Genomic DNA, 26590 nt, shown 5'->3' with positions numbered 1-26590 from the left:
CTAATCCGCATGTGCGCAATAAATCCAATCTGACAGCGCCTTTACATCTTGAGACTGGATTGTTAATATACATAGAGAGGGAGAGAGAGAGAGAGAGAGAGAGAGAGAGCGAGAGAGAGACAGTGCTAAGCTTTAACAGGGAGGGAGAGAGAGAGGGAGGGAGGGTGTATACGAGAGAGGGAGAGAGACACACACAGAGAGAGAGAGAGAGAAAGAGAGGGAGAGAGAGAGAGACAGTGCTAAGCTTTAACAGGGAGGGAGAGAGAGAGGGAGGGAGGGTGTGTACGAGAGAGGGAGAGAGGGACACACACAGAGAGAGAGAGAAAGAGAGGGAGAGAGAGAGACAGAGACACACAGAGAGAGAGAGACAGAGACAGAGAGAGCAAGAGGGAGAGAGAGACGGAGAGGGAAAGAGAGAGAGGAGAGAGAGAGGGAGAGAGACAGAGACAGAGAGAGAGAGAGGGAGCGAGAGAGACAGAGAGAGATAGAGAGAGATAGAAAGAGAGAGAGAGAAACAGAGAGAGAGAGAGAGTGTGGGGGAGAGAGAGAGAGAGAGAGAGAGAGAGAGAGACAGAGAGAGGGAGCGAGAGAGAGAGACAGAGAGAGATAGAGAGAGATAGAAAGAGAGAGAGAGAAACAGAGAGAGAGTGGGAGAGAGAGAGAGAGAGAGAGAGAGAGAGAGAGAGCATCCAGTCACCAGGACAGCCTCTCCACCATCCTCACACACTGTAAGGTACCAGAGCCACAAGGAGACTATATATCCTCTATAATAATCATGGATGGGACAAAGCCGGCCATGGAGCCCAACGCGGAGGAGACTCAGGACGAGGCGCAGGAGAGCAAAGGTACAATCAGTCAATCAGCCGCTGATATCTGCGCCTTTTTCTGTGTGTTTTTTCCTCTGGAGACATTTGCGTCTGCGCCAGCCTGAGCGGTTTAACCTACTTGCAATGGCTGCTTGTGCAGGAGACAATAGCGATGCTTTTTTTTTTCTCCCCTCCTTTGGTCTCTCACCTATATCATTTGGAAAGCAATAAATGCGGATGATCGAGATTATTCCCACAAATCCAGCTGCGCATTTTTGCACGTTTTCTGTTATTTGGCTCCTTCCAAAAGAGGCTGATGGAGGAGGATAAGAGGGGTGGGTTGGGTTGGCTGGAAGGTGCACGGTTTTTATGGTGCATGTATTAATGCATATTTGCTTGCACCATCATGAGCTTGTTTGTGCGTAATGAGCAGGCTGTGGAGGCAGTGCATTGTTTTCCATCAGGTGTGGAGCAGCAGCTTCATGATCCTCCATCCTTCGATCATTATCAGCCATCCACCCAACAGAGGCTCGGTGTCTGATCTGTCAGCAGCCTGATTAGTCGACTGCAACATATGAAGCCTGCTGTGTTTTTGTATATCTGTTGGTGTGAGCAGGAGGCTGCAGTGATGCTCCATCACTTACAACCAGACATGTTTTTTTTTTTTTTTTTTTAAATAATATTCGTATTAAATTTTTACATATATACATATATACATTTATACACATACAGACAGACTAACAATATTAATAATTAAATTATACAATGAAATGTTTAGTCAGAATTTCAAAGAAAGAGAGACATGACATTTCATGTATTTCACTTATCTAACAAATAAAACAAATAAAATAAAAAGATGAGACAAAATAAATAAATACCTCAAAGAAGAAGAACAAAAAAAAACAGAACTCAACAACACACAGCAGTTTCAATTTGACTGTGCCCCTTGACAGAAACTACAACCAGACATGTTCATGGAGCCTCTTTAGGCTGCACACATCCTCTTTCATAAATGTGACTCTGCAACAAGCAACCGTATCTTATCTTTAAACTCATAATGCTGTGTCTTTGCAATGTGCATGCAAAATAAATCAAGATAATAATAATAAATGGTGTTTTACACGCACACCAAAGCCATAAATTAGTGGATTTAGTGCAACCAAACTGTTGCTGTTACTGTGTGTGTTAGTGTAGGCGTGTCTCTGTGCATCGGAGGGACTCAACGCCCATACAGAGTGGCTGATTTGTTTTCATTGTGGCTCGGTAGTAAAATCACATCCTTCAGTTGGTTAGTGATGTCACACTCACAACAGGCTTTCTTCAATATGAATGCACAGATCCTTTTGCCTGATGTATAAATCAGAAGGATGGAAATGGTGATTGGAGAGAGTCATGTGTTGCAGCTGATCTGGCATGATGCCTTTTTGCCCTGTTTAGCTGCTAGAGAGAGCAGGATAGTTGATACCAAATCAGAGCGCATGGGCCTGGGGGGGCTTTTACACACACTCACTTCACAGCAACATCCAGTATTTCCCCTCTGCTCTATTCCTTCTTGTGTTGCAGTTTTCCTCCTCTTTCATGTGTGCAGATGTGTTATGAATGAAGGGTTTGTGTTTGAAATGAGACATTTTGAACGAATTTAGCTTCAGAATGTACAAAATGGAATGAATTGTCACTCATTTTCTAAACAAATTTTCAGATTATTAGCTTCAGCGTTACAAAATGGCAAGAAATGTTATCATTTTAGGAGTAAATGTTCAGATTTCTAACTACAGTGTTGCAAAATGGCAAGACATGTTGCCATTTTGGGAGCAAATTCTCAGATTTTTTAACTTTAGTGTTGCAAAATGGTAAGAAATGTTTCTATTTTGTAAGTACATGTTTGGATTTTTAGCTTCAGGGTTACAGAATGGCATGAAATATTACTATATTGGTAGCAAATTTTCAGATTTTTAACTTTACTCTTGCAAAATGGCAAGAAATGTTACCATTTTGGAAGCAAATATTCAGATTTGTAGCTCTAGCATTACAAAAATGTACTATATTGGGAGCAAATATATAGATATCTATATATCTATATATAGATATATATTAAAAAATAACTCCAGCATTACAAAATGGCATTAAATGTTACTATTTTGGGAATAAATTCTCAGATTTTTAACTTCAGCATTACAAAATGTTACTATATTGGGAGAAAATTTCAGATTTTTAACTTAAGTGTTGCACAATGGCAAGAAATGTTACTATTTTGGAAGCAGATATTAAGATTTCTAGCATAAGTTTTACAATATGCAGATTTTTAGCAACGATATTTCAAAATGTTACTATTTTGGGAGCAGATATTCAGATTTTTAGCTTCACCATACCAAAATTACTATCGTATTATAGAGTTCTTGATATTATATTTTTTGTGACTTAAAAAACAAACATTATTTGTAGTTCCTGCAGCACTTCTTGGACCCTGCTACAGTGATATCGCTGGGTCACAGTCTGTCTATGATGTAATGCAGGAGAGTGGGGTGTCCCTCAACAGTGATGTTTTAAAAAGACATTACATCACCCTCTCCTGAGGCATGCTGCTACGCACAGGCCGGTGTCCAATGAGAGCCTTTATCATGCAACTTTCATTGACAGAGTGGGCGAGTCTGTTAGAAGACCCTGAGGATGGTTGTGCACGAGGGCGGCCGTATTTATAGTTATAGCAATTAACCCTATGAGTTCCTTAATCACCATTTTCTGTTGAAGCAGTGAGATTATCACCCAGTTCAACCTCTTCAGCCCGGACTGCTGTGCTCCAGGTGTGATGTTGCGCAACCGAGTCCACCCACACCAGCGAAACCGAAATAGACTGGATTGGAGGATGGCCTATTTGTCGGTGTAATCATTTGTGTGTGCCTTTGACATCTGGAATGTGACCATAAGCTTATAGCATCCGTTAAGAAGCTGAAGATTTACAGTGGGGGCAAGAAGGCAAGAGCTGTCATGTAAGGAGCTTGTGCTGATGTGTGCCAGCAGCGCTGCCTCTTCTGCTTCGGTTCAACACGTTTCTGATTCTGACAGCAGATGTGGGAAGTTTTGGAATAAATACTTACAAAACTCCCAGATGCATGATGCAACAATCAAACGCTTTGTGTGAAATGATCCAATAGAGGATCATCTTGGATTTCCTGCCACCTTTTATCTGACAAGTTCTTTGTCTTAAAGGTTTAAAACCAAGTCAAGCCAGACGTATTAGCCTCATATCTAACAAAATATAATATCATGTTCAGTATATTTGCCATAAAACTGTGACTTGAATCCCCACATCAAACGAGTTATGTAAGCAATCGTTGCTAATCGATGTCTGTTCCTATTATATTTGCCATTATGAGCAACTCGCATAAATCTCCCCATCAATATATGATGTATGCATGATAATATTACTATTATATCAGCCTCAAAATTCCTTTAACAGTCAGGCAATATTGTAATTATGCAACGTTAAAGGAACGTTAAACGTTTTGTGCGCTTTCCTACAAATGTCAAGCAACATGTGACGAACGTGTTAATTTCCGACGACTTTAGGACGACTTGGTGAAATTTATGCAACAAAACGTCTTATTTAGGTTTAGGACGAGATCAACTTGGTCAAGTTTTGGCAACAAAAGTTCTTAGTTAGGTTTAGGCAACAAAACTACTTGGCTAGGTTTAGGCAAGAAAAGTACTTTGTTAAGTTTAGGAAGAGATTGACTTAGTTCATTTTAGGCAACAAAACTACTTGTGATGGAATTTTCCATCAGTTCCTCTCTTATTGGTAGAAAGGTCAAAGTGTTTGTCAGAGTGTCCCTCTGTTGACATTCTTGGGTTGGAGTCCTGTCTAGAGGAGCCACCGTTATCTGTACAGCTGTGCCTGTAGTGGAGACCGTAGAGCCAGTCGCTAGGGCAACCAGGGTCAGAGATGCCAGAGGAACGAAGTAAGTCATAACATGATAAGGGGTAAGACACTGAGCACCGGGGAGGAAGGACAGAGTTGTGAGGCCTTCACGCAGAGAGCATCTATTGTGGAGACCTGTCAATTCTCCTTGGCCAAGCTTCAATAAACCTTCTTTTGTAAGACATCATCAGCTCCGGACCTCTTCCTTCCAAAGATAACTTGTATATCAATTATTCCATCACACTACTTAGTTAGGTTTAGGAAAAGATTGTGGTCTGGGTTAAAATAACTCCGGAAGTTGCGTTACTTAAGTACAGAAGTTACGTGACAAATATATCAATGTTGACTTCTGGTTTCACACGGGGTATGAACAGCAGTCTGCTGGGCGAACGTCCGGCCCTTTATGATCCACCCCGACTTCCTCCCGATGTGGCATTTGTCGCTCTTTATACTTCCTGGTTCACGATTACGAGGATTACATACAAATTCATTTCATGGATATTACGCAAATTATAGTGCATTAACTTTTCGTAGGTATAGCTACGAACGGTGTATGAAAACAGCCTGAACCAAAAGATTGAAGAAAGACTGGAAACAGATAGCTTTCATGTCATATCTCGTTTGTTTAAGCCACAATTATTAGCAAAAATATTTTGTCTAAAATGTATTAAATAGGATAAAGAAATGTAAACTAAGCCCCTTTCAGCTACACAAGTATGATTATATGACTTAGATGTTCTGTCTTCCCATCATGCATTAGCATCAGGTACTAAAGAGCATGATTAGCTGTGACGACCATAATTATGGTAAACAGTCCATGCTCTTGATTGCACCACTATTGTGTGTCTCTGCATGATATTGAGCTGAGAGTGATTACAAACTGGAACATGAACACAGGCAGGGTTTATAATCTGTGGTGGTGTTTGTGGGTATGGATTGATCTTTTTGCTTGATTGCGTCCTATAATCTCTAATCTGCATGTCTGCGGAGGTGCACTGTGCTCAGGACTCAGATAATGAGACATCAACTACGCTCTCTGAGGTACGATTATATCTGATTTCATTAGTCTGAGACTGTTTGATTAGAGAAAGCACCTCCCATGTGACATTTTTATTTCTGCCTTTAATGTGGCTTTCAAAGTCGTGCTAAGTGCATTTCAAGTTCCTCTTTTTCTGTCCGGCGTCCTCCCCTTTTGTTGCAAATGATTGGCCTGGTCACATACACCTTGCTTCCTTCCTGCGTGTGTGTGTGTGTGTGCTCTTGCATAACGCGTCGCTGGCTCGCCGCCTTTGGATATGATGTTCAGATTAGTACCGTAAGAGATTACATCATCGTCTGGAGGGGTACAGGTTTTGTTGAATTTTCTGCATGGAAGGGCAGAGCTTTGCTGCAGCCTCTGAAGCACAAAGAGAGTTCCTCTTCATCAGCCTTTCAAGCTTTAAAATCTGTGATGTTTGACCTGAGCGGAGGAGGATATTAAGATTCTAGTGCTAGAGATGTAACGCAAGATGTTTTCAGATTTAACATCAAGTGAAGGAGAGCAATGTTTTAAAGGAATAGTTTAACATTTTGGGGAATACGCATTTTTACTTTCTTGCCAGGCATTAGAAGACGATCGGTACCAGTTGCCAGGCAACCAGCAGAAACCCAACCAAGAAATAAAGAATTGGCATTTTTACACTTCAGTTTTTGTACAGATTAAACAGATATAACGTGTTAATTAGAGAGCTTTAGAGTTGATGGTAGGTGGATTTTTGTTAGGCTACATTTGGACTGAGTCAGGCCAGCGGTTTCCCTCTGTTTCCAGCCTTTATGCTGAGCTAAGCTAACCGGCTACTGGCTGTAGCTTCATATTCAACGTATCCTCATACAACAGTTCGTACGATTTCTTCCGAAAAGTTATTCCTAAATTTTCATGCGTTGCCCTACGAATGTCCAGCAACATGTGACGCACGTGCACAATTCTCGCTCCAGTCTTCTCGAAATAGAACAACTTAGTTTAGGCAAAGATCGACTTGGTTAGGTTTAGTCAACAAAACTACATAGGTTTAGGAAAAGATCGTGGTTTGGGTTAAACAAAGCACCGGAGGTGGCGTAACTAACAAAAAAATTTACGTCGACTTTCACATGGGGTACGAACACCGGGTGAAAGGGCGGCGTTTATTGCTCTTAGTACTTCCTGGTTCACAATTATGTGGATTACATACGAATTGGTTTCATGGGATATATACGAATTACAGTGCATTACTTTATCATAGTTATAGCTCAAATGGTGTATGAAAACATCCTGTCATATTTAACATACAGACAGAAAGAAACCGAATAACAACATTTCCTAAAATGTCTATTCCTTTAACTTCATCACATGATCAAATTGAATGTAAGTTGAACCTTTCATCTACTAATTCCCATTTGTAACCAGTATATGCCTCTAAAATAGCATCGGATGAGAGGGAGAAAAAAAAATTCAAAATGTATAACTTTTACTGTTTTTTTACTAATACTATTTTAATGCTATTATTTAGAAATATTACAAAAAGCCCACAACAACATACTGTATCTACGTAGCTTATTAATTAAGTCCTATTTTCTGGGTTGCTCGCAGCATCGTCCGGCGCATTTGAGAAATATACTTTTTCTTTTAAGTGTGCTGCATAGTGTTGGCTTACTTTGGTTGATAGTAATGTTTGCTAATTTAATAAATAGCTAAAGTTAACATCAGTTACTCCCACCTTACATTTTAGGGAAAGTTGGAAAGACTATTCAGGTGTTTGGTACTTTATTTTGAAAATAAAGTCATAATATTACGAGAAAGAAAGTCCTAAAATTATGAGAATAAAGTCATAATATTCTAAAGTAGTAATTTTACGTGTTAGTTTAGAGGGGAAATAGAGCAGCGTGTTAAAAAAAAGAACGTGGAGCATCTTGTGAAGTTATACTTTAGTTTAGGTTTCACAAATAACAAAATACTTTATCTTATGGCACATCAGCACCACATTATCATCAGTATCAGGACCTTGAAGGGATTGTGCAAGAAACTGCGTTTATTCCGAAGACTGAACCACACTGATCTGGGGGATACTGCCTCTTTTGTGGAGGAGGAAATAATTTTTTTCTCGTTAAGTTCTGACTTTATTCTCGTAATATTACATCTTTTTTTCTTGTAAAGTTACGACTTTATTATCGTAATATTACGACATTTATTTCTTGAAATAGTATGACTTTATTCTCATTAAATTAAGAATTATTTTCTCGTAATTTTTATGACCTTATTCTCGAAATCTCAATTTATTTCCTCCCCTGAATGTGGCCCTACTCTGTCATAGTTTCTGTGTGAGAGTATGAACACAATGCTTGGTGGAATTGGCTGCGATGCACGGGGCACCAGCTAAAATCTTGCCTAGGGCGCCTAATTAGTCAGGGCCGGCTCTGTGAATATCTTTGGGTTTTGGACTGTTGTCCAAATTGCAGTTGCCACCTCGGGCTCTGGGAAATTTTGATGGTCATTTTTCACTATTTCCTGACATTTTATTGAACAAACTCACCAAACCAAAACCTCCAATGAGTGACGACGATGTTACAAGATGAGAAAATTAACCAGGGTGGCTTTCTGATATTGCCCGAGCCATGAAGATACAAGGCTCGGGCAAAAATTCAAGGCCTCAGGTTGAGGCCTTGAATCTAAAGGCCAATGTCTGTTTGATGACCGTGAGTCTGCTGGTGCTGACATTTAGTTTGTGTTACTGATAAATATTGGACAGGTTCCCTCTTCCCTGCTCTCTTGACCTTACAAGCATAACTTGTTGTATGTTACACAAAACATGTTAATCCTTTATGGATCAATGCTGCTGCTGTGATAAATAGTCAGAATGTCCTGTCCTGTATTTGTACACTATTCAAACCTAGTGTATACAGTAAATATTAGAAGGTGGTCAGGGGTCACTTATGCTCCTTTTTTTGAATGAACTTGTTGCCTGCATTCAGCATTATTATGCCTTGTAATCCACTTTACTGTCCAAAGCCAATCACTGCTGCCACACACACAGATCCTAAGAAGCTTCTTCTCCACACTGTTTGAGGAGTGAGAGTGAGCAGAAAGTCACTCATTATTCAGCTTGTGGATGTGTGTGTAATAACTTTAGGGCAGAAAATGCATCAGTTAGCCTACACACATTTGGTATGGATGATGATATGATGCTTGTCTAATCCAAGATGAGCACAGGAGGGGTGATTAAATATATTAAATAGATATATTGATGATCTTTTGTGACTTTTGTTGTCTTTCTACAGTAATTTACAGTCAATTACGTTTATGTCTGCAAATACTGTTGATTACTCTTAAAAAGCATAAAATCACTTTATAACTATGTGCTTAATGACTGCAATTTTAAGGAAAAAACACATTGAATGAATAGTGAGTTCTGTAATTTTACAGGCATTTCTTCATTATCATGAACAGGAAAAATCTGTCAAATTTGACCTCACATTCAATGCAAAATTACATTTAAAATCTATAAAAAATACAATAAATTGCCATTAAAAAAAAAATATTAATGTAATCATAAATTATGGTCAATTACTTGTACTACTTTTTATGGGTAAACCTTTAAATTACTGCAAATATATGTAAATCTATAAACATTTCATTGTTTTATGGAAAAAAGGGGAAAAAAAGTAAATTATTACCTCACATTCAATGTAAAATTACATCTAAAATCTATAAAAATACAATAAATTGCGATTAAAAAACATAATTTTAATGTAATCTTAAATTATGGTCATTACGTTTAATTCTATATATAGATATCATTTCATTGTCTTATGGAAAAAAGGGAAAATCTGGAAAGAAATACAGATTGCCTGTAAAATGACTCTGTTTTTTACAGTGCACATAGCTTATTTTGAGCCATCATTTGTAATATATTAACAACTTAAAGTATCAGACACCAGATTCTGTTTTACCTGCTCACTATTTGCCAATTTGTCGATCCAAGACCAAAACGTTTTACCACCAGTGGGTAAGCTGACTGTAATAGTAGCTGAATTGGACAAACTATCATTGTACTGCTGCTTCTCTCTCACACACACCCACATACACTCTAATGCGTACACTTGCTGTTACTGGCATCCGTCTCCTACTTGTCTTTGTTACACATAACCACCTCTCACTGAGGCTCGCTCCAGTTTTATATCTCTTTATGGCAGTTTTTTCAATGACAATATCAAGAAGGAAAAAAAAGCTCCCACACACTAGATTGATGCTACGACGTTTCAACATCACGCCTTCATCCAGAAGGTCGATGTATAAACTTCTAGTCCCTCTAAGGACTTTAAGATGTGAGAAGATGTGTTATTATCTTTAGTCCCAGACTCAAATCATATTTGGAGGTTTAATGTGACGGTCAAATCGAATGAGTTTTGCTGTGCTCTCAGTTTGGGTTTGCATGCAATCCAAACCGCCATAACTGAACCGCTTTAAACATCCTGATTCTGTCCTTGCATGCCCTGAAAACACTTACAAATCTGCCCCTCCCTGCAGATCTCTGACTTCTTTGATTGATTTGTTCCAAATAAACCACCACAATCCTCTTTTTTGTTTCCCCTCCTCTTTCCTAACCCTCCACTCCTCCCCGTCTTGTCCTGATTCTTATCCCTCTCTCCCACACACACACATCATGCACACACCCCTTCGCCTATTCTCCTCTCGCCCCGGAGGTGTGTGAGGTTGCAGGAGCATGTGAAAGCCGTCAAACAGGGAGAGGCTCATGTGTTCCTCATTTGAAGCCATTTGCCCAAAGCCTCCTCTCAGCCTCCATCTGGATATGTGTGTGTGTGTGTGTCAGTGTCGGTGTGTGTGCTTGTATTTGTTTACGTGTCAATGACCAGGAGTGGTTTAAGGGGAATGTCTGTGTCGGTGCTTTGCTTGCACTAAAGGAAAAGCTCTATTTTAGTGTGGGCAGGACCGTGTGGTACGCTGTTGTGTTGATATTCAGCCCTCTCAGTCCCCACACTGTGGTCACATTTATATTTAAAAATGCTTCCTTTGCTTGCATGTTCATAAAACAAGCAGCATTTAGAACGGATGTGTCTTTTTTGACATTTCTTTTCTGCACGAATGTCGACAGGGGTTCGGGAAAATCCCTTTAAAAATAGTTTTGTTGTTTCTAACCTTAAAAAAAACAACTGCCTATTTATTGTATATCAAGCAATACGTCCAAATTCACTGGTTTTCAAATGATTTCTTTGGGTTTGGGTCTTTTGGTAAGCTATGACAAAACATTTGAAGACGTCACGTATATGCATTTTCCCCTATCATCTGATGTTTTATAGACTAAATGATTAAAGGTGAATTGACACTGAAAATAACTGTGAAGCCCCAGAAAGAATCAACAGATTACGAGAATTTGGACGCGTCGCCCTCCAACACGGCATCTATGTTTGAACCCCAGTCTGCAGTGGGTATATGAATAGCAGCAAGTGGCAGGTTGGCGCAGCATGCCTTGTTCCTGAGCGATGCCAACCTCCTCTGGCCTTCCTCCATCACCCACTGATGCCCAATCTGCTTCTCTCATCCATAGCCCATAAAACGCCTGATGCCGATTAAGCACTCGTCATCGTTAGCCGCGGTTGACATCGATGAGTGACTGGGCCTGTGTGATGTGTAGGTCATTCTGTCTCGGTTTCAGGCCCAGGTCTGTGGTCTGTGGTTCTACACATTCAGCGCTAACAGTCTTAGAAATCGGACTCTCAAAAGAGAAAGTGAATCTCCATAATCACATGAGGGGGAGGAGGGTGGAGTGGAGGCAAAAGGGGGTCATCGGAGGGCCAGAGTCTTCTTTGACATCTCAGGGAAAGTGACATTAGTCAAGTTGGTTGCATAACCGCCGAGCCATTCAGTTCAACGGCACGGCACTTCTGGCCAGAGGGGCCATTTTACATTTTGGTGGAACAAGACTCAAACTAATAGCGCTCTCTCCGCTCCGCTGAGCCGGCGCACGGCAGCTCAGGACAGGTGATCCTGCTTCTGCTGTTCAGAAGACGAGAGAGCTGTTAGGAGAGTCAGTGGACTATCTGCCATCTCCGTTTAGGTCTGCTGTCACCGCTGCGCCCTACAGCCAGGCACTTTTAAATAAACCCCTTTTAATGATCTGCTCTTAATCGTACTTGCCTCATTATACAAAATAGCCCCGAAGGACACGAATACAGCTTCTCTTGCAGCATATTGTGTGATAATACACTCCAGATTAGGAGATTGCCTGAAGATAAAACAGGATTCATGAAATTTCTTAACTTTTGCACCTCATTTCATATATGGAAACTAATTTGCACATGAAAAAGGACGAAAAGAATAGATGAGAAATAAATTAAGAAATCATTTTTGGCATAGTATCTTGGAAGTTTGACTTACTATGTCATAATTGTGACTTATTTCTCATAATTTTGACCTAGAAAGTCAAACATTTGACTTACTATCATGTACTTTTAGCTGACATTTAGTCAAAATATGACTATGATATGATATAACATGACTATGTTTTTCATCATCTTCTTTTTCTTGTCCTTTTTTTTTTTTTAAATGGGCGTCCATATTTCATATTTTATTGACCACCGCTGTGTTTTCACTCATTTTGGTCATCCGTGTGCTTTTTGCAGGCTGTTCTCATACACCGTTCGCAGCTATACCTAAAAGAATGAATGCACTGTAATTTGAATGTATCCCACAATATCAATTCATATGTAATCCATGTAATCGTGAACCAGGAAGTATAAAGAGTGACAATCGCGCGGAGGGAGGAGGTCAGGGTGGGTAAAAAAAAAACAGACTTTTGCCTGGGAGATTGCTGTTCATACCCCGTGTGAGTCACGTAACTTCCGTACTTAAGTAACGCCACTTCGTAGTTATTTTAACCCAAACGTTGACTTATTTTTCATGTAACTTCTGTACTTAAGTTACACCACTTTTGGAGTTATTTTAACCCAAACCACGATCTTTTCCTAAACCTAACCAAGCAGTTTTGTTACCTAAATATAACCAAGTTGTGTCCTGTTAAGACGGAAGTTTATTTTGAAAAGACTGTATGCATGTAACGAGCGGAAATTGACACATGTTGCTGGACATTTGTAGGAAAGTGCACAAAAAAATGAGGAATAACTTCATAAGATATCAAGTTGTATGAGAATACGTTGGCTTCTCTTGCCTCTAGCTGCCACAGAAAAACAGTGAAAGAAATACTTAAATACGACTAAACTAACACATTTGATCCAGGTAAGAAATACACCTCCATTTACCAGTCATAGTGGTGTAAGCAACTGGATTATACATTTAAAAAAACATTTTTACAGTATGAATCAGGGCCTGCATGCACTCCAGCTGCAGCTCAGTTGGAGCTCACACACCAAGAGACAAGCAAAAGCACCTTAACTCACCCGGAGAGCAGATGAATATTTGATGTTCGGCATAGCTATATGTGAAGTCACTTTTCCTCTGGTGTGCTTGAATGTGATGCTTCACCGGTTAATTCCTGTTTTTCTAATATTTACTTGCTTATAAATGTAGTTTTTGGCGTGCACAGGTTGGAAATGTCAATGCTAAACGTGCTAGTTCAAACAAGGTGATTCTATTTTTTGTGTTTGCTGTGTGTCTTGGGTGTTGTGTCCTTGCAGCTGTCAGAGTTTAGCCCATTTTGACCACAGAAAGAGAGAAATAGAGGAAAGCAACAGCCAGCAGATCAGCGGGATAAAAGTATTGATCACGCGGCAGAGCGATGAGAGATTTGAGAGTCCATCATGCTCAATTACGCCGGGCCAGATGCTGACCTTGTGGCATTCATAATGCTGGCGTAACCAGCCAAGGGCTTCTCACAAACAGAAGATTAGGGTCAGTTATGCACCGTGGGAAAAAAAAAGAGAGAAATGGTTGGGAATAGTGATGGCAGCTGGCTTCATCCTCTTACCTGCATGGCTCAGAGCATATTGTGTCCTCTTGATCAACGCCGCAAACAAGCCGATTACTGAAAAACATTTGCGGTGATAATGTGTTAGTCATCAGGTGGATATGAGAGGATTTTTTTTTAAAACAGGAAATGAAACAAAATGCAAATTCTGACATATTATCTTTGCAGGAATACTTTCTGAACAACTAGGGCTGCAAAAGGTGAAAATGTTGAAGGATAATTCCAGTTTATCACAACTTAGTTTCGCTTCTATTGGTCATAACAACACCACTAAGATGATTGCTAACAATTAGTTGTTTAATTGATTGAAAATGAATCATTCATTCACCTGCACATAACCGCAACCAAAGCTATTTTTAATATGCTTCAAGTCTATTTTCTTCAGTGTTATGTGTGAAACGATTGTGTTGAGCTTTGAACAAAAATGACCTTTACTCAGTTCTGCACCTGTCTGCATCACGTGTTGACACTGATGCTGCTGCTCTGCTAATGTGCTGTGTTCACTGCACTTCCTGTGACAAGGTGTTAAGGCCGATACAATCATTCGCACGTCAATGTATTTGTTTCGAACTGTTGTTTTTGTCATGACTACTTTCACAAACACACGTTTAATATACATGATTTGTTCAGCGAGATAATCTCCACAAATGAACACCACTTTTATGATTTTTGAAGCGTGAATGCAATCGCCTGAAGTAAAAAGCTAACGTGAGGCTATAAACACCACGGTCACATGAGTGAGAGTACATAACGAGGCTGTGAAGGCGGAAAAGTCGGTTTGATGACGTTTAGTAGTTTCATTTAGCTACTTGTTAGCAACTGCCTTTTTTAAGACACATAAAGGCTTCAAAATTCATGAGTGGGATATTTACTGATGTATTTTATGTAGAACAAAACGTTAAAATCTCTTCAGCTTCGGTCGTGTCAAGAACGTAACCCTCGAATTGCCAAATCTTGCAAAAACTTACAAAAAACTCTTGCGAGACTCACTGCCCGACGACCTATCCTAACCTTAACTATTCAAGGTCAATGCCTAACCTGAACTATCTTGTGAGAGATTCGGAATTTGCGTGTTACCTTCTAGATACGACCCCGAAACAGGACGGCAAACTTTATTACTCCTTTCAACTTTGACAAAGGCAGCGCAGACCAGATCCACTTTTTCCATTTTTACCTTTCACAACTACTATTTTTCACATTTTCGTGTCATTTATTCTTGTGTAAAGGCCTTTAGTCAGACAAAACGAGCAATTTGAAATCGTCACTTTGGGCTATGAAAGCTCACCATTTTCTGACATTTTATAAACAAAACAATTAACCAATAGATTATAATAATAGATTCATTGATGATGAAAATCATTTGACATTTTGAGTCTTCTCACTATTGGTTTGAATAATCTGACTAAACTGTTGGACTGTATAATCACTTTAACTGCTCGTGTTTCTTCCTCACATTCAAGCAATTACTTTGGTGGCACAACTGGAATAGGAATAGAAACAATGACAGAACCAACAAAAATAAGACCCACGTTGTAATAAAGTGGAATTACCCTTTAAGGAAACACAGCTTTTGTTTTGAACTCCATGACGATGCGGTTTTGATCAGGGTTTTTAAAAGCGTTTCATAAAAGCTCAGAGGAGCATTTTATCCTTCAACTCAAGTGGAAAGACGGAAATCTCCCAAGCTGAAGTTATGAGGTTACGTGTGTGTGTGTGTGTGTGTGTGTGTGTGTGTGTGTGTGTGTGTGTGTGTGTGTGTGTGTGTGTCTGTGTGTCTGTGTTGTTGTGGCTGACGTCTGCTGCCATCAAACAGATGGGGCTTCTTTTTCATCTCAACCAGAGGAGACGCAGCCATCCATCCCCCTCCCATCTCTTTCTGCTATACTTTCCCACACCTTTCCTCTCTCTCTCTCTCTCTCTCTATCTCTCTCTGAGGTCCTCCTTAACTCTTGTGGGAATCTACCCATAATGCACTGTGAGGAAATTGCCCCATAATGAATACAGCACTTCTAAATTGGAATACAGCCGCAGGCGGGGACCAGACCGGCCGCTGAAATATTCACAAAGCTTTATTAACGCTGATGTTATTCCTGGCAGATGCACTATGCGTACTAACAGTTGGCGATAATCATGCGGTGCCACTGGGTTGCACAGTTTATAGCAAATTATTACGACTGTCGATGTAATCTTCTCTCAGTTTATATTTAAATCTGCTTTACAGTCAGCAAGGAAATCAATGTTGCCAGCACATACTGTAAATTCAAGCAATATCATCTATCAAACGCTACAAATTCAAACCTAACGTGACAATGAAGTTTGTAAGGCGACATCATGTGTTTGAGGGATTATTGGGTGTCAGGTGATTGACAGGAAGTGGAGCGTAATCACAAAGGACGCCATCAATCGGTGACAAGTTCTGTCTCCAACCACGTCTACTCTGCGCCGCGCCTCGTTCACCCAATCAAAGAGCCTGAGACGTTCTCTTGTCCAACGCAAAGAGAAGAAAAGGCACAAAACTAAATGGAGGTTTTGTATTGACTGTGTGGATTATCTGCTGCTGTGGAAGATGCTTTTTTAAATGACACAAACGGCTACTTTGTGCAGAAAAACCAGGACTGAAGATGAATAAACATGACATAACTGCCTGTAATGTTGCATAATATCACTGCAACTGTGTATTCACTTTGGAAATGTATCAAATAGAGTATAAAGATTTAAACCAAAAAAAAGCAAGCGTGTCTTAATAATTGTAACCTGAACTTAAAGCTGCTACAACAATATTTTTCTAGTAGTGGATGAAAGGAGGGGTCGCCTATATTGAAGAGCTCACAGAGAATTGTCACCAGTTCTCAGCTTTACTGAGCTTTTTTGTGTCTTTCAGCTCATTGTTTTGGTTTTACAGCCTCCAACTTTACTGTTTTCCGTTTTTTCCAGAAGACCGTTCTGATAAACTCACCGTACGCTACCTGCTCAGCACCAAAAAGGAGACAGACAGTTAGCGGCTAAAGAACCAGATATTTCCCTCAGGAGTTGGTGGTGACCAAACACAGTGCTAAAAGGAGAGTGAATATTGGATTTACATTCCTGAGGTGGACAGAAACACGACTCCAAATTAATGCTAGTGTTGCGCCGTAACTGCTGGATGTGTAAATAAGCAAATGTTTGTCAGCACGTTCACCATATCAACTTCATAAGGTGGTAAGAGGTCAACGTTGCAGCCATAGACTGTATATAAGAAGTGGACGTTTTTTGCAACCAGGAGTGACACAAGAGGGCGTTGCTAATTCAACTGAACGCTGAATAAGACATTTTTAGGCGCCCAAAATGTTACAATGAAGTTTCATGAACTGAAAACACAATGTGAAAGAATTAAAGTTCTAAGACAAAAACACGAACAACTCCCAGACCGAACAACGCCGTGGTAGCGACCTGTCAATCACAAGGTAGCCACGCCCTAAAGCATCCCCTGCTTTATGGTCTATCTGACTCTAAATGGGACCATAATTTACTAAATGATCATCATGCTGTATTGAAGAAGACTTGAAACTAGTGATTGAGACCATAAACTCATGTTTACAATGTTCACTGAGGTAATAAATCAGGCTCATCTTCTCATAGACTTCTGTAGGTTTACTACAACAAATCAGTTTTACATTTGATGACACAGAAATCAAGATGAAATTGAATTTCTTTTGTTGCGTATCGATGGTCTGTATCACGTATATGAATTATTTGAACCCATGCAGAGCTGGTAAAACAAAGCAATCTTCTTCTCTCCCCCGTCTATCTCTTTCATGTCAAATAATACCATATCTGTCTGACCCACTTCCCGAAACCGGACTAGCGGAATATGATAAAGATACTTTGCACATCCCTCCTTCCATATCTCTCGTCATCACTTCAGTTGACACGTTCACATCTTGTGCTTTGTTTGTTATTTTTGGTTCCACGCCGTTGTCATATCATTTAGCAGCAATCTTTAGTTTTTTTTTATTGAGGTTACATCACTCTACATCGGTGCCTGTGTGTATGTGTGAAGCGGCTGCGAAGGACTACGCTACCGCCGAACTGGGTCGCGGGTAACACGTTGCTATGGCAACTGCTATTTGCCGGCCCCGGGGCCAAGAGCTGCTTTTTCGCTTACACTGTCTCTCTCTCTCTGTTCTTTTTCTCGTTTCTTCCTTGCTCGCTCTTCTTCACCTCCTTCTCTCTTTTTCCTCTTCCCTTTGTTCCTTCTGCTCGCTCTCTATCGATCTCTCGCTCGCTCTTCCTCTCCATTCACCTCTGCTTTGCTTTCTCTCTCTCGTACTCCTCGCTTATACCATCATTCCTTCTCATTTTCTCTTCATCTCCTTCTCACATCCCTTCCCTTTTGTCTTTGGAAAATACAAACAGAGAGCAAGCAGCTATCTGTCCAACTGTCACTCTCAGCTGCAAATTGAAATCCTAATTCAAGCATGGGGACATTTTTGCACTTTTGGAGGAAGAACAAGCTCTATCAGCGGGCGGATGTTAATCCTTAATTGCAGCTCTTGTCCGTCAAATTAGTTGCTGCAGACATTCCCAAATCTGCTGTTCAGGCAGCCTGTAAAATGTTCTGACAAACCGAGGCATGGTCCTCGGTCTGAGATTGTTGAGATGATATACGATACAGCATCGTAACGGGAGCGTAACATATTGTCTAAGCGATTAACTCCAGCTGGTTCACTGTAAGTACAGCGTGGGCACGCAGCCATATTTCATGGAGAGAGCAGAGGAGAAGACAAGCAGGGCAGAGGCAGAGACGAGAGGTAGCGAGATGCAGCGGGGTATAAAACGAGAGCGATGGGCCGCCCTCGGTGTGTCACCTAAATTCTACACTAATGAATAGTCCATTGATTTCCATTAGGGCTGGCTGGAGCTGACCACTCCGGCCTGTCTGTTTCCCATTAGCGCACTTTAAAACTGAGGCTGACAAACAGTCGTAGCCACAGGCGGACCGGATGAGGAGCCCACTCGGTGCTTAAAAGAAGCTTGTGAATTCAACCATGAAGCTGCATGGGGCCGGGGAGAAGATAGAGTTAACAGAGAGCCTTAAATACCAGTCGTGCACTCTCAAACTCTCTTTAAAACAAATGAGCAAAATCTGCAAATCGGCTCCTTTTCCCCACCTTGAAAGGAGGATGCATGAACATCAAGATAAAGCCACCAGGAAATTCTTGATTTGCTTTTGAAAACGCAGGATCACATCTCACTGGCATGTTTTATTCTCTAAAAAGACTAAAAGACTAACATACTAAATTACCTGTTGAGATTGACCTTTTACAGCAGGATAGAGTGTCTTTTAAACACCCTCCCGGTCCCCATTGTATCGACCAGTTAGTCCATTGCAGCCCCCCCAGCCCCCTCGAGGCCTGGCCTGTTTCTCAGCTCAGATTTTAGAGCCATCCAGCCTTATCAGCTTCACCTCTCCACCAGCCCGCTTCCTTCATTAACATTAATAGGATTTGGATCTATTATGCAACGAGCCTCCGCTTCGTTACGCAACCGCGCAGTCTTCAGCGGCGGCAGCCCACTTTGGAGGGGAGCAGTTGCATCTTAGATTTATGGCTCGGGTTTTTCATTCACTCACACATGGAGCGGAGGGGGTGTTCAATATGCGCCGGCACCATGACCTCACGCTGAGGTCAGAAAACCTCAGCGGAGGAGGAAACGGAACAAGAACAGAGAAAAACTTTCTCTATTAAGACTGAATAGATTTATAAACACTTTATTAAATTTGATGTAAATTACCAGCTGTTTGTTGATAATCACAAGATGAATCATAAAAAGCTGGTGACTGGTTCTACAAACAGTTTTTAATTTGTAAAGTTGCTAAAATAATCTAATTCTGTGGAGACAAACAGGTCCACTTTTCCATTATTGCACATACACCTAAACAAGGGACTACAGGCATGTTAATGGCTAAATGCTGACATCAGCATGCCAACATGCTCGCAATGTCAGTGCTAACATGCTGATGTTTTAGCAGCTTGTCTGCAATGTTAAAGCTACTATGAGGAACTTTCATTTAGTGTCGATTTTGGTGGTCCCTGTGGACAAAAGCGTGAGTGTGAGTGTCTGATGGTCTCGTTTACTTATGTAGGTCATATAGAGATATCGATATTAAATATATAAAGACTGTTTCATAACTAGTTAAAAGTTCCTCGTAGTAACTTTAACTGTCTTAGTAACTAGCACTAAACACAATGCACTGCTGAGGCTGATGGGAATGTCGTCAGTTTAAAGTATTGTGCAAAGTGAAACTTTGATCCGATGATGGCTGGATAAAAAGTCAGTAGGACTCATCACCTTGAAACCATGAATGTCTGTACCAATATTCACGGCACTAGTAGTACAGCGGGTTCAGTACAGGTCTGACAGATATGTAACATGGTCAATTGTGTATTCAAGGCTTTCCAAACAGAAATGTTTAGATTCAACAAACCCATGAACATGAAATAATGATGCTTCAGAGCTGCCAATTGGAGCAGGTTGTCATGGAAACAGCAAAGTGGCACACACAAGACAGTTCGTTTTGTCTTTTTTTTTTTTTTTTTTCCCAGAGTAACTTCCTGCTTTGCTGGAGGAGCTATTTTTAACGGGTGTTATATAAGATGCGACTCTTGTGTTATTTTCCCTTCTTTTCATTCCTCTTCATCCTCTCGACTGTGATGGGAGCTGAAAGCGCCGCGTTTCCCCCCGTACCTGTATCCCGAGCGAGTTACAAGCCTCACGCGCTGCCCCGGCTAATGGAAATTTCTTTTTACTAATTTATCATCATCATCATCATTCTGTAGAAACTGCTCGAGCGCAAGGGATAATTGTCCGTCATTCATCATCGTTTTAAAGTTGTGAGAAATGAGAAAATGCAGGAGAAAGATGAAAATATATGCAGGGTGTGCAGGCAAATTTGAACCTATTTCAGTTTCTCATATCTTATCTGTCTTTTGGATATTTAATAGTGTTGAAACCAAATTTTATTCTCACTTTCATCTGCAAGAGTAACGCCATCCAACAGCAAAGACATCTTTAAACAAGTGCCACTTAAATGTCACCTCTCTGATGCCCTGCAAAACGGCTTTTTATTTCCAAATTATTTATTTAGGTCATGAGTTATTCATGCCTGAGAAAAAAAAAGAGTTTGAAATGTTTCTTTAAAGACAAAAAGGGAGATACAGTATTGTCGCTTCTCTGAGCATGTAGCGCAGCGTACATGTAATATTCAGCGCTCCCAGCTGAGCTCAAACACTAACTGTGAGAGATGCCATGATTAGCCGCTCGACGTGCCTGACAGCGAGGAGTGTTGTTCTCCTCTTGTGATGCTCTTGCACACGTATGCTTGATTCAGCCCCCAACAGTATGCACGCAGTTTCTGCACATGAGTAATGGCTAAACAGCAGTGGGCAACGTCGAGTGTTGCAGCGAGTGTCATCACCGGAGCCGATCGAGCTACTTTATGAAGTGTCATGTTGCAGCAGTCTGCTCCTGCTTTTAAACTTGACAGAATGAAGCATTTTTTCTAGCCGTAGTGAGCTAAGTAAAACAGGAAAGCTTCGCATCAGTGAATTAACCCCGCTCTCTTTTTGTTTCCGCCTGCAGGATGCTTCGAGTGCTGCATCAAGTGTCTGGGCGGGGTGCCCTACGCCTCCCTGGTGGCCACCATCCTCTGCTTCTCGGGCGTGGCTCTGTTCTGCGGCTGCGGCCACGTGGCGCTGACCGGCACCCTGACCATGCTGGAGAACCACTTCTCCAGAGACACCACGGACCACGCCACCCTCGCCTTGGTGTAAGACAACAGCTGCCTCGACACCGTCCAATACCAAGCGCTAATATAACACACAATGAATGGAACATGCTTCACACTAAGTTTTCATAAAGACTTAAGGAGCGTGATGAATCATTGATAAGCTCTTGGCACCATTAATGGTTTCAGTAAAAAGCCTTGAAACAGCAGTGAATATACTGGAATTAATTAAATCTGTCGACGAGAGCAACCCACATTATCTGCCAGGATTCAGAATACAGTACCCGTAAACTAGTAAATGTCTCAAGTGATTGAGCATTTGCAGAAAGAGCACATTTTGAAAGAATAATGGAGGGAGACGACAATTCATCCGCCAAAGAGATTTCAAAAAGTGTATATTTACGACGTTTACATGCACGAAATATTCATTTTTTTTGGTCTTTATTCCAAAAAAAGACAATATTCCTACTAAGCTGGTTACATGATTAATGAAATATTCCTATTTACTGTGCATGCAGCAGTGCATACTCTGATTAACGTAAAATGCCCCATGACATTTGGGTGATGATAAATCCAAAAACCTGTTGATATCCAAGTCTTAATTAGGTTTACAATCCTCTATTAGTCAAAACACCAATACACCTCGCTGCCTTAACCAGTTTTCAATCAGTTTTTTATTCAGCGAACCATATAAGCTATTGGTCATATCTCTCTAAACGTAGCAAACATGAGCCACTATAAGCTACAGCTCACACCAGTAAGGCTGTTGTAGCAAAACCACTGAGGGGCGAATTCACAAAAGGATCGCAAGGCTTTCGCGGCCACTAAACCTGTGCAAATAAGACACAAAGAAGCCGTGCAATTCTCAAAGCACCTGCAAAGGGTGAATGCACCCCTAACTGTGCTCCTGTGCTATTTGCACATATTTAACTACGGTAATATGCAGACATTTGCTGCAAAATCAGCCCCCTAATAGCCACGCGCAGTTACAGTGAAGTTATTAGCATCTTCAGAGAGTTGGTGGTAACTGAAGCGCATAAGGGGGTGTCCCTCAAACTCATTTATTTTAGGATGCAATGACAGTTGTGTCATGAAAAATAAATGAATAAAGCTCCCCAAAATGTCATTTTTGAAAATACATGATAAAAAACGTAACGTTTCTGTTACAGGTATTTAATAAACTCAAAAAAATGTCTCAAATCTCTCAAAAAACTCTTAAAATAAGAAACTGTAATTCATATTTTCCTCAATAATGCTGTGTGCATTTCTGTGCTCCATGGCGTATATGGGCACAATGAAAGGAGAGAAGTTAAATGAGCCCAAATCCAACCTGAGCCGGTCTAAATGGCCCGATCTCGCCCTGAATCAACTCAGCGTGTCGGGGCCCGTCTAGCTCAGGCTGACTCTCACCCCTCACAACCGCAACTGCCTCAAGCGCATTTATACTTTGTTGTCTCTCTGTTATTGGTGAATTTTTAACACCGTCCTTTCTTTTCTGTGCGCGTGTGTTCAGGATCCAGATCTTTCAGTACATCATCTACGGCATCGCCTCCTTCTTCTTCGTCTACGCCATCATCCTGCTGGCTGAGGGCTTTTACACCACCAGCGCCATCAAGAAGGAGCTGCAGAGCGACTTCAAGACCACCGTCTGTGGACGCTGCATCACTGCCTTCGTACGTCAACGCACAAGCAGCTGCTGCGAATCATCACACCCACTGACCCAGATACACTCCGAATGAAAGCCTCTAAATGAGATTTAATTACTGTGATGTGTATTTGATAATGTTCTTGCTTAAAATAGCGTTATAAGGCTTATAAAAACAAACAGTCACTCATAATGCATTTACGACCCAGGACGACGGTCATCATGAAAGTGTTGCGGAGGCACAATCATGGACACACACCGACACATAAAGACAGATGTGCGCAAACACACACACAAACACTCCCACTGGAGGGTAACTGGCACAGTTTGTCCTTTCTAGCCTGATTACTCTAATTGCTGCAGATGTCCAGTAACATCATCTTAAACACAGACTAATAATATTAACTTATTTTTCTTTTCTTCCCTCCTCAGTTCATGTTCCTGACCTACATCCTCGCTCTGGCCTTCCTCGCCATCTTCGGCTTCACGGCGATACCCGTTTTCCTCTTCTTCAACATGTGGAATACCTGCGCTGCCATGAAGTCTCCCGACGCCAACATCACCTCGCCTGACTCCATCTGTGTGGACGTCAGGCAGTACGGTAAGTTGTCCCACCAACATCCACTTGAAGGCATGGGACGATATGAACATTTCATGTCACGATTATCCCGGCCAAAATAATTGCGATTCACAATATTATCCAGATAATCATCAAAATGTGCTTAAAACTCTTAAAATGGCACTAAAGCATACTGCAATCACAACGAATCGCCAGAATGTTGGCATTGTCTACGTTTTTGCAAACCACAGATACGTTGAATATCAATGTTTCTAAACCAAAAAGTATGTTTCATAAATATGTTTCTTATCAGTCTCATATCCCGCTCAATGCCACGCGGTTAACGTTGTGAAACGATTGGTTAGGTTTAGGCAACAAAACTACTTGATTAAGGTTAGAAAAAACATCATGGTTTTTGTTAAAATAACAACGTGAGGTAACAACGTGAGGTAACAACGTGAGGTAACAACGTGAGGTAACAACGTGACGTAACAACGTGACGTAACAACGTGACGTAACAACGTAACAAGGCAACGTAACAAGGCAACGTAACAACTTACCGGAACTGCGTAACGGAGCAGCGTTACGGAACTTAACAGCGTAATTTAACAGCGTAACTTAACAATGTACATAAATAATAACTGCCCTTATCAGACTTTTTTCTTACTAAACTGGAGAAAATTAACAAATCGCCTCCTGATTAAACCATGTGATTTCAATAATGGTCGCTCAATATACTACGTCACTTGCTCCGCGCGTCGCTCGTTGTATTACGTCACTTGCAAAACCGAAGGACATACAGACTCCCTCCATTTTAGTTAGATTTGAGTCCTGAAGCTGTCAAATCATTTCACAATAGCTATTTTTAAAATTACGCTGTGTTACGTGTCTTCAAAGTTTGAGAGAAATTCCCCTGATCAATGCAAATGAGCTCAAAACAACCCGTCTATCCTCGGCAATACAAGCTTTTGCATATAAGAGAACATCCTGGTGCTTCTCACACACACATGTAGCCAGGGGTTACCTGCAGGACAGCAGAATATAGAAACAGTTTTCAAACTAATCCCTCCACTATCAACATCTCATATATATCTGCAGTTCCGATTTGCTCTAAATGTCACTTTCTATATAGAAAGAGGTCAAAAAAGGCATTTAGATTATTGAGAGCCTGAATGGATCTCTCTGGAAAATCCACCTCCCTGCAGTATTACAGCACAGTATGATTGCATATCAGTTTGATGGCCTCATGTACAGTATGTGACCCACATTTGAAGGACAGCTGGCCCGCTTACAAAGTAGGATGAGGAGACATATGCTTCATTGGCAGTCGTACTGTACGACACTGTATGAAATATTAACCCCAATTACTGGCAGTCATCAAATTATTATCGGAGCGGAAGCTTTTTCTTCTTTAATCTTATTTCTAATGATAATATTAATGAAAAGAAGAAAAAGGAAAAGGAAGAATATGAGCCAGTTCTCCAAACTGTTTTTACAGTAAAAGTAAATCAATATAATATTTTTCCTGTAGGAGAGGCTCAGAGGGCCTTTAATCTTCTTCCAAGCCTGATTTATAATGCCTTCAATCATAGAGTCTCGGGGGAGGAAAAACCCTTTTGTCTCGCGGCAGTTCTGTGACGTTTCATCTCTCTGATCCTGCAGGTATTATTCCCTGGAACGCCACTCCGGGAAAAGCTTGTGGAGTCACACTGGGAGACATCTGTAACACCAGCGAGGTGAGAGGACGCTGACCTAACCTTTCTTTTCCGTTTTATCTCTCCTCTCTCTAATTGTCTCTTTCCACCCACAGTTCTACCTGTCCTACCACCTCTACATTGTCGCGTTCGCCGGCGCCGGTGCCACCGTCATCGCATTGGTAAGCCGCTCACGATCCCCACACTGATAAACGGTGCTTCTCAAAAAAAAATATGCACGTTGCCATGGCGTGCTTATCCGTTGCCGTAGCAACCCCGCCTCTCACACGTTTGTCAGTATGCTGTCCGATGGGTTGAAATCCAACCCTGCAGCCTGCCTCTGCTGCATGAGTGTAGTGTAGACGGGGTCAGTGTTTCACTCGGCTGTGGAGGCGGATGGTTTTGTTTCACGTCCAGGGAAATGGAGGTACTAAAAAAGCAATAAGCAGATGTTGCTTTGGATGATCTGAAAGCCTTCTCTGTGCTCTGATGTTTCACAGCTAACTTCTTTAGGAGGTAGGAAGAGATACAGAATCATATTTAAAAAGACAGGAGTACCATTAAATGTGTATTTAAACCTTTTGCTTGTTTTTATTATTTTTAACCTTTTTGTCATTATCGTCTCCATTCAAAACCTATTTAGCTACAAGTGGGCAGTGCTGAATCACTCTCTGGCTCTGTCTCAACGCCGTACTGTATACGGTTGTAAATCTGAGCAGGTTTTGAGTTCTGTTCATACTAAAAGTATGCGATTTGGAGTAGTAGCCTTGATTTTTGTACACAATTGTCCCACAATGCAATGCACAAAGGAAATGGGGGAGCTACTCACAGCTGCATAGAAGTGAAACAGCTTTGAAAAGTATTAAAATTATCTGGAGCTGTTTCACATCATCCACAGATGGTTCCAGCTCTACCATTTCCTGTGTGCAATATTGCATTGTGTGAGAATCCATCAACAGCAAAAACAAAAAAGTAACATACTACTCACTACATACCTAATGTGTGTATTATCGTTCGACTTTACATACTTTTGTGGGAATAAACAGTAGTATGTATCTTTTCTGACGCACTGAGCAGTAATTGACGTCGTCACTTCCTGAGAGCCTCCTTGCCGTTTGGAGACGTGTAACCATGGTAACCCGTGCCAACCTCATGTGACCAAAACGATTTGTGAGAATCAAATTCTGAATCCAAAATATAATTTACACCTAGCAAAGTGAAATCTTATATTTACAGTTAAATTAAAGTGTT

General features: G+C 40.9%; 1 protein-coding gene across 1 annotated transcript in view; it reads left to right on the top strand.

Moving 5' to 3' along the window:
- Positions 1-373: 373 nt before the first annotated feature.
- LOC141762758 (neuronal membrane glycoprotein M6-b-like) overlaps positions 374-26590 on the top strand; it is a 29330-nt gene continuing 3113 nt past the window's right edge. The window contains exons 1-6 of the mRNA XM_074626810.1: positions 374-845; positions 21297-21483; positions 22955-23114; positions 23519-23687; positions 25308-25381; positions 25456-25521. Coding sequence (XP_074482911.1) covers positions 776-845; positions 21297-21483; positions 22955-23114; positions 23519-23687; positions 25308-25381; positions 25456-25521 — 726 coding nt within the window. The 5' untranslated portion in view covers positions 374-775. The remainder of the gene's footprint in view (positions 846-21296; positions 21484-22954; positions 23115-23518; positions 23688-25307; positions 25382-25455; positions 25522-26590) is intronic.

This window comes from Sebastes fasciatus, chromosome 24, assembly GCF_043250625.1.
Source record: "Sebastes fasciatus isolate fSebFas1 chromosome 24, fSebFas1.pri, whole genome shotgun sequence".
NCBI classification, from domain to species: Eukaryota; Metazoa; Chordata; class Actinopteri; order Perciformes; family Sebastidae; genus Sebastes; species Sebastes fasciatus.
This window is presented reverse-complemented; position numbering and strand designations above follow the sequence as displayed.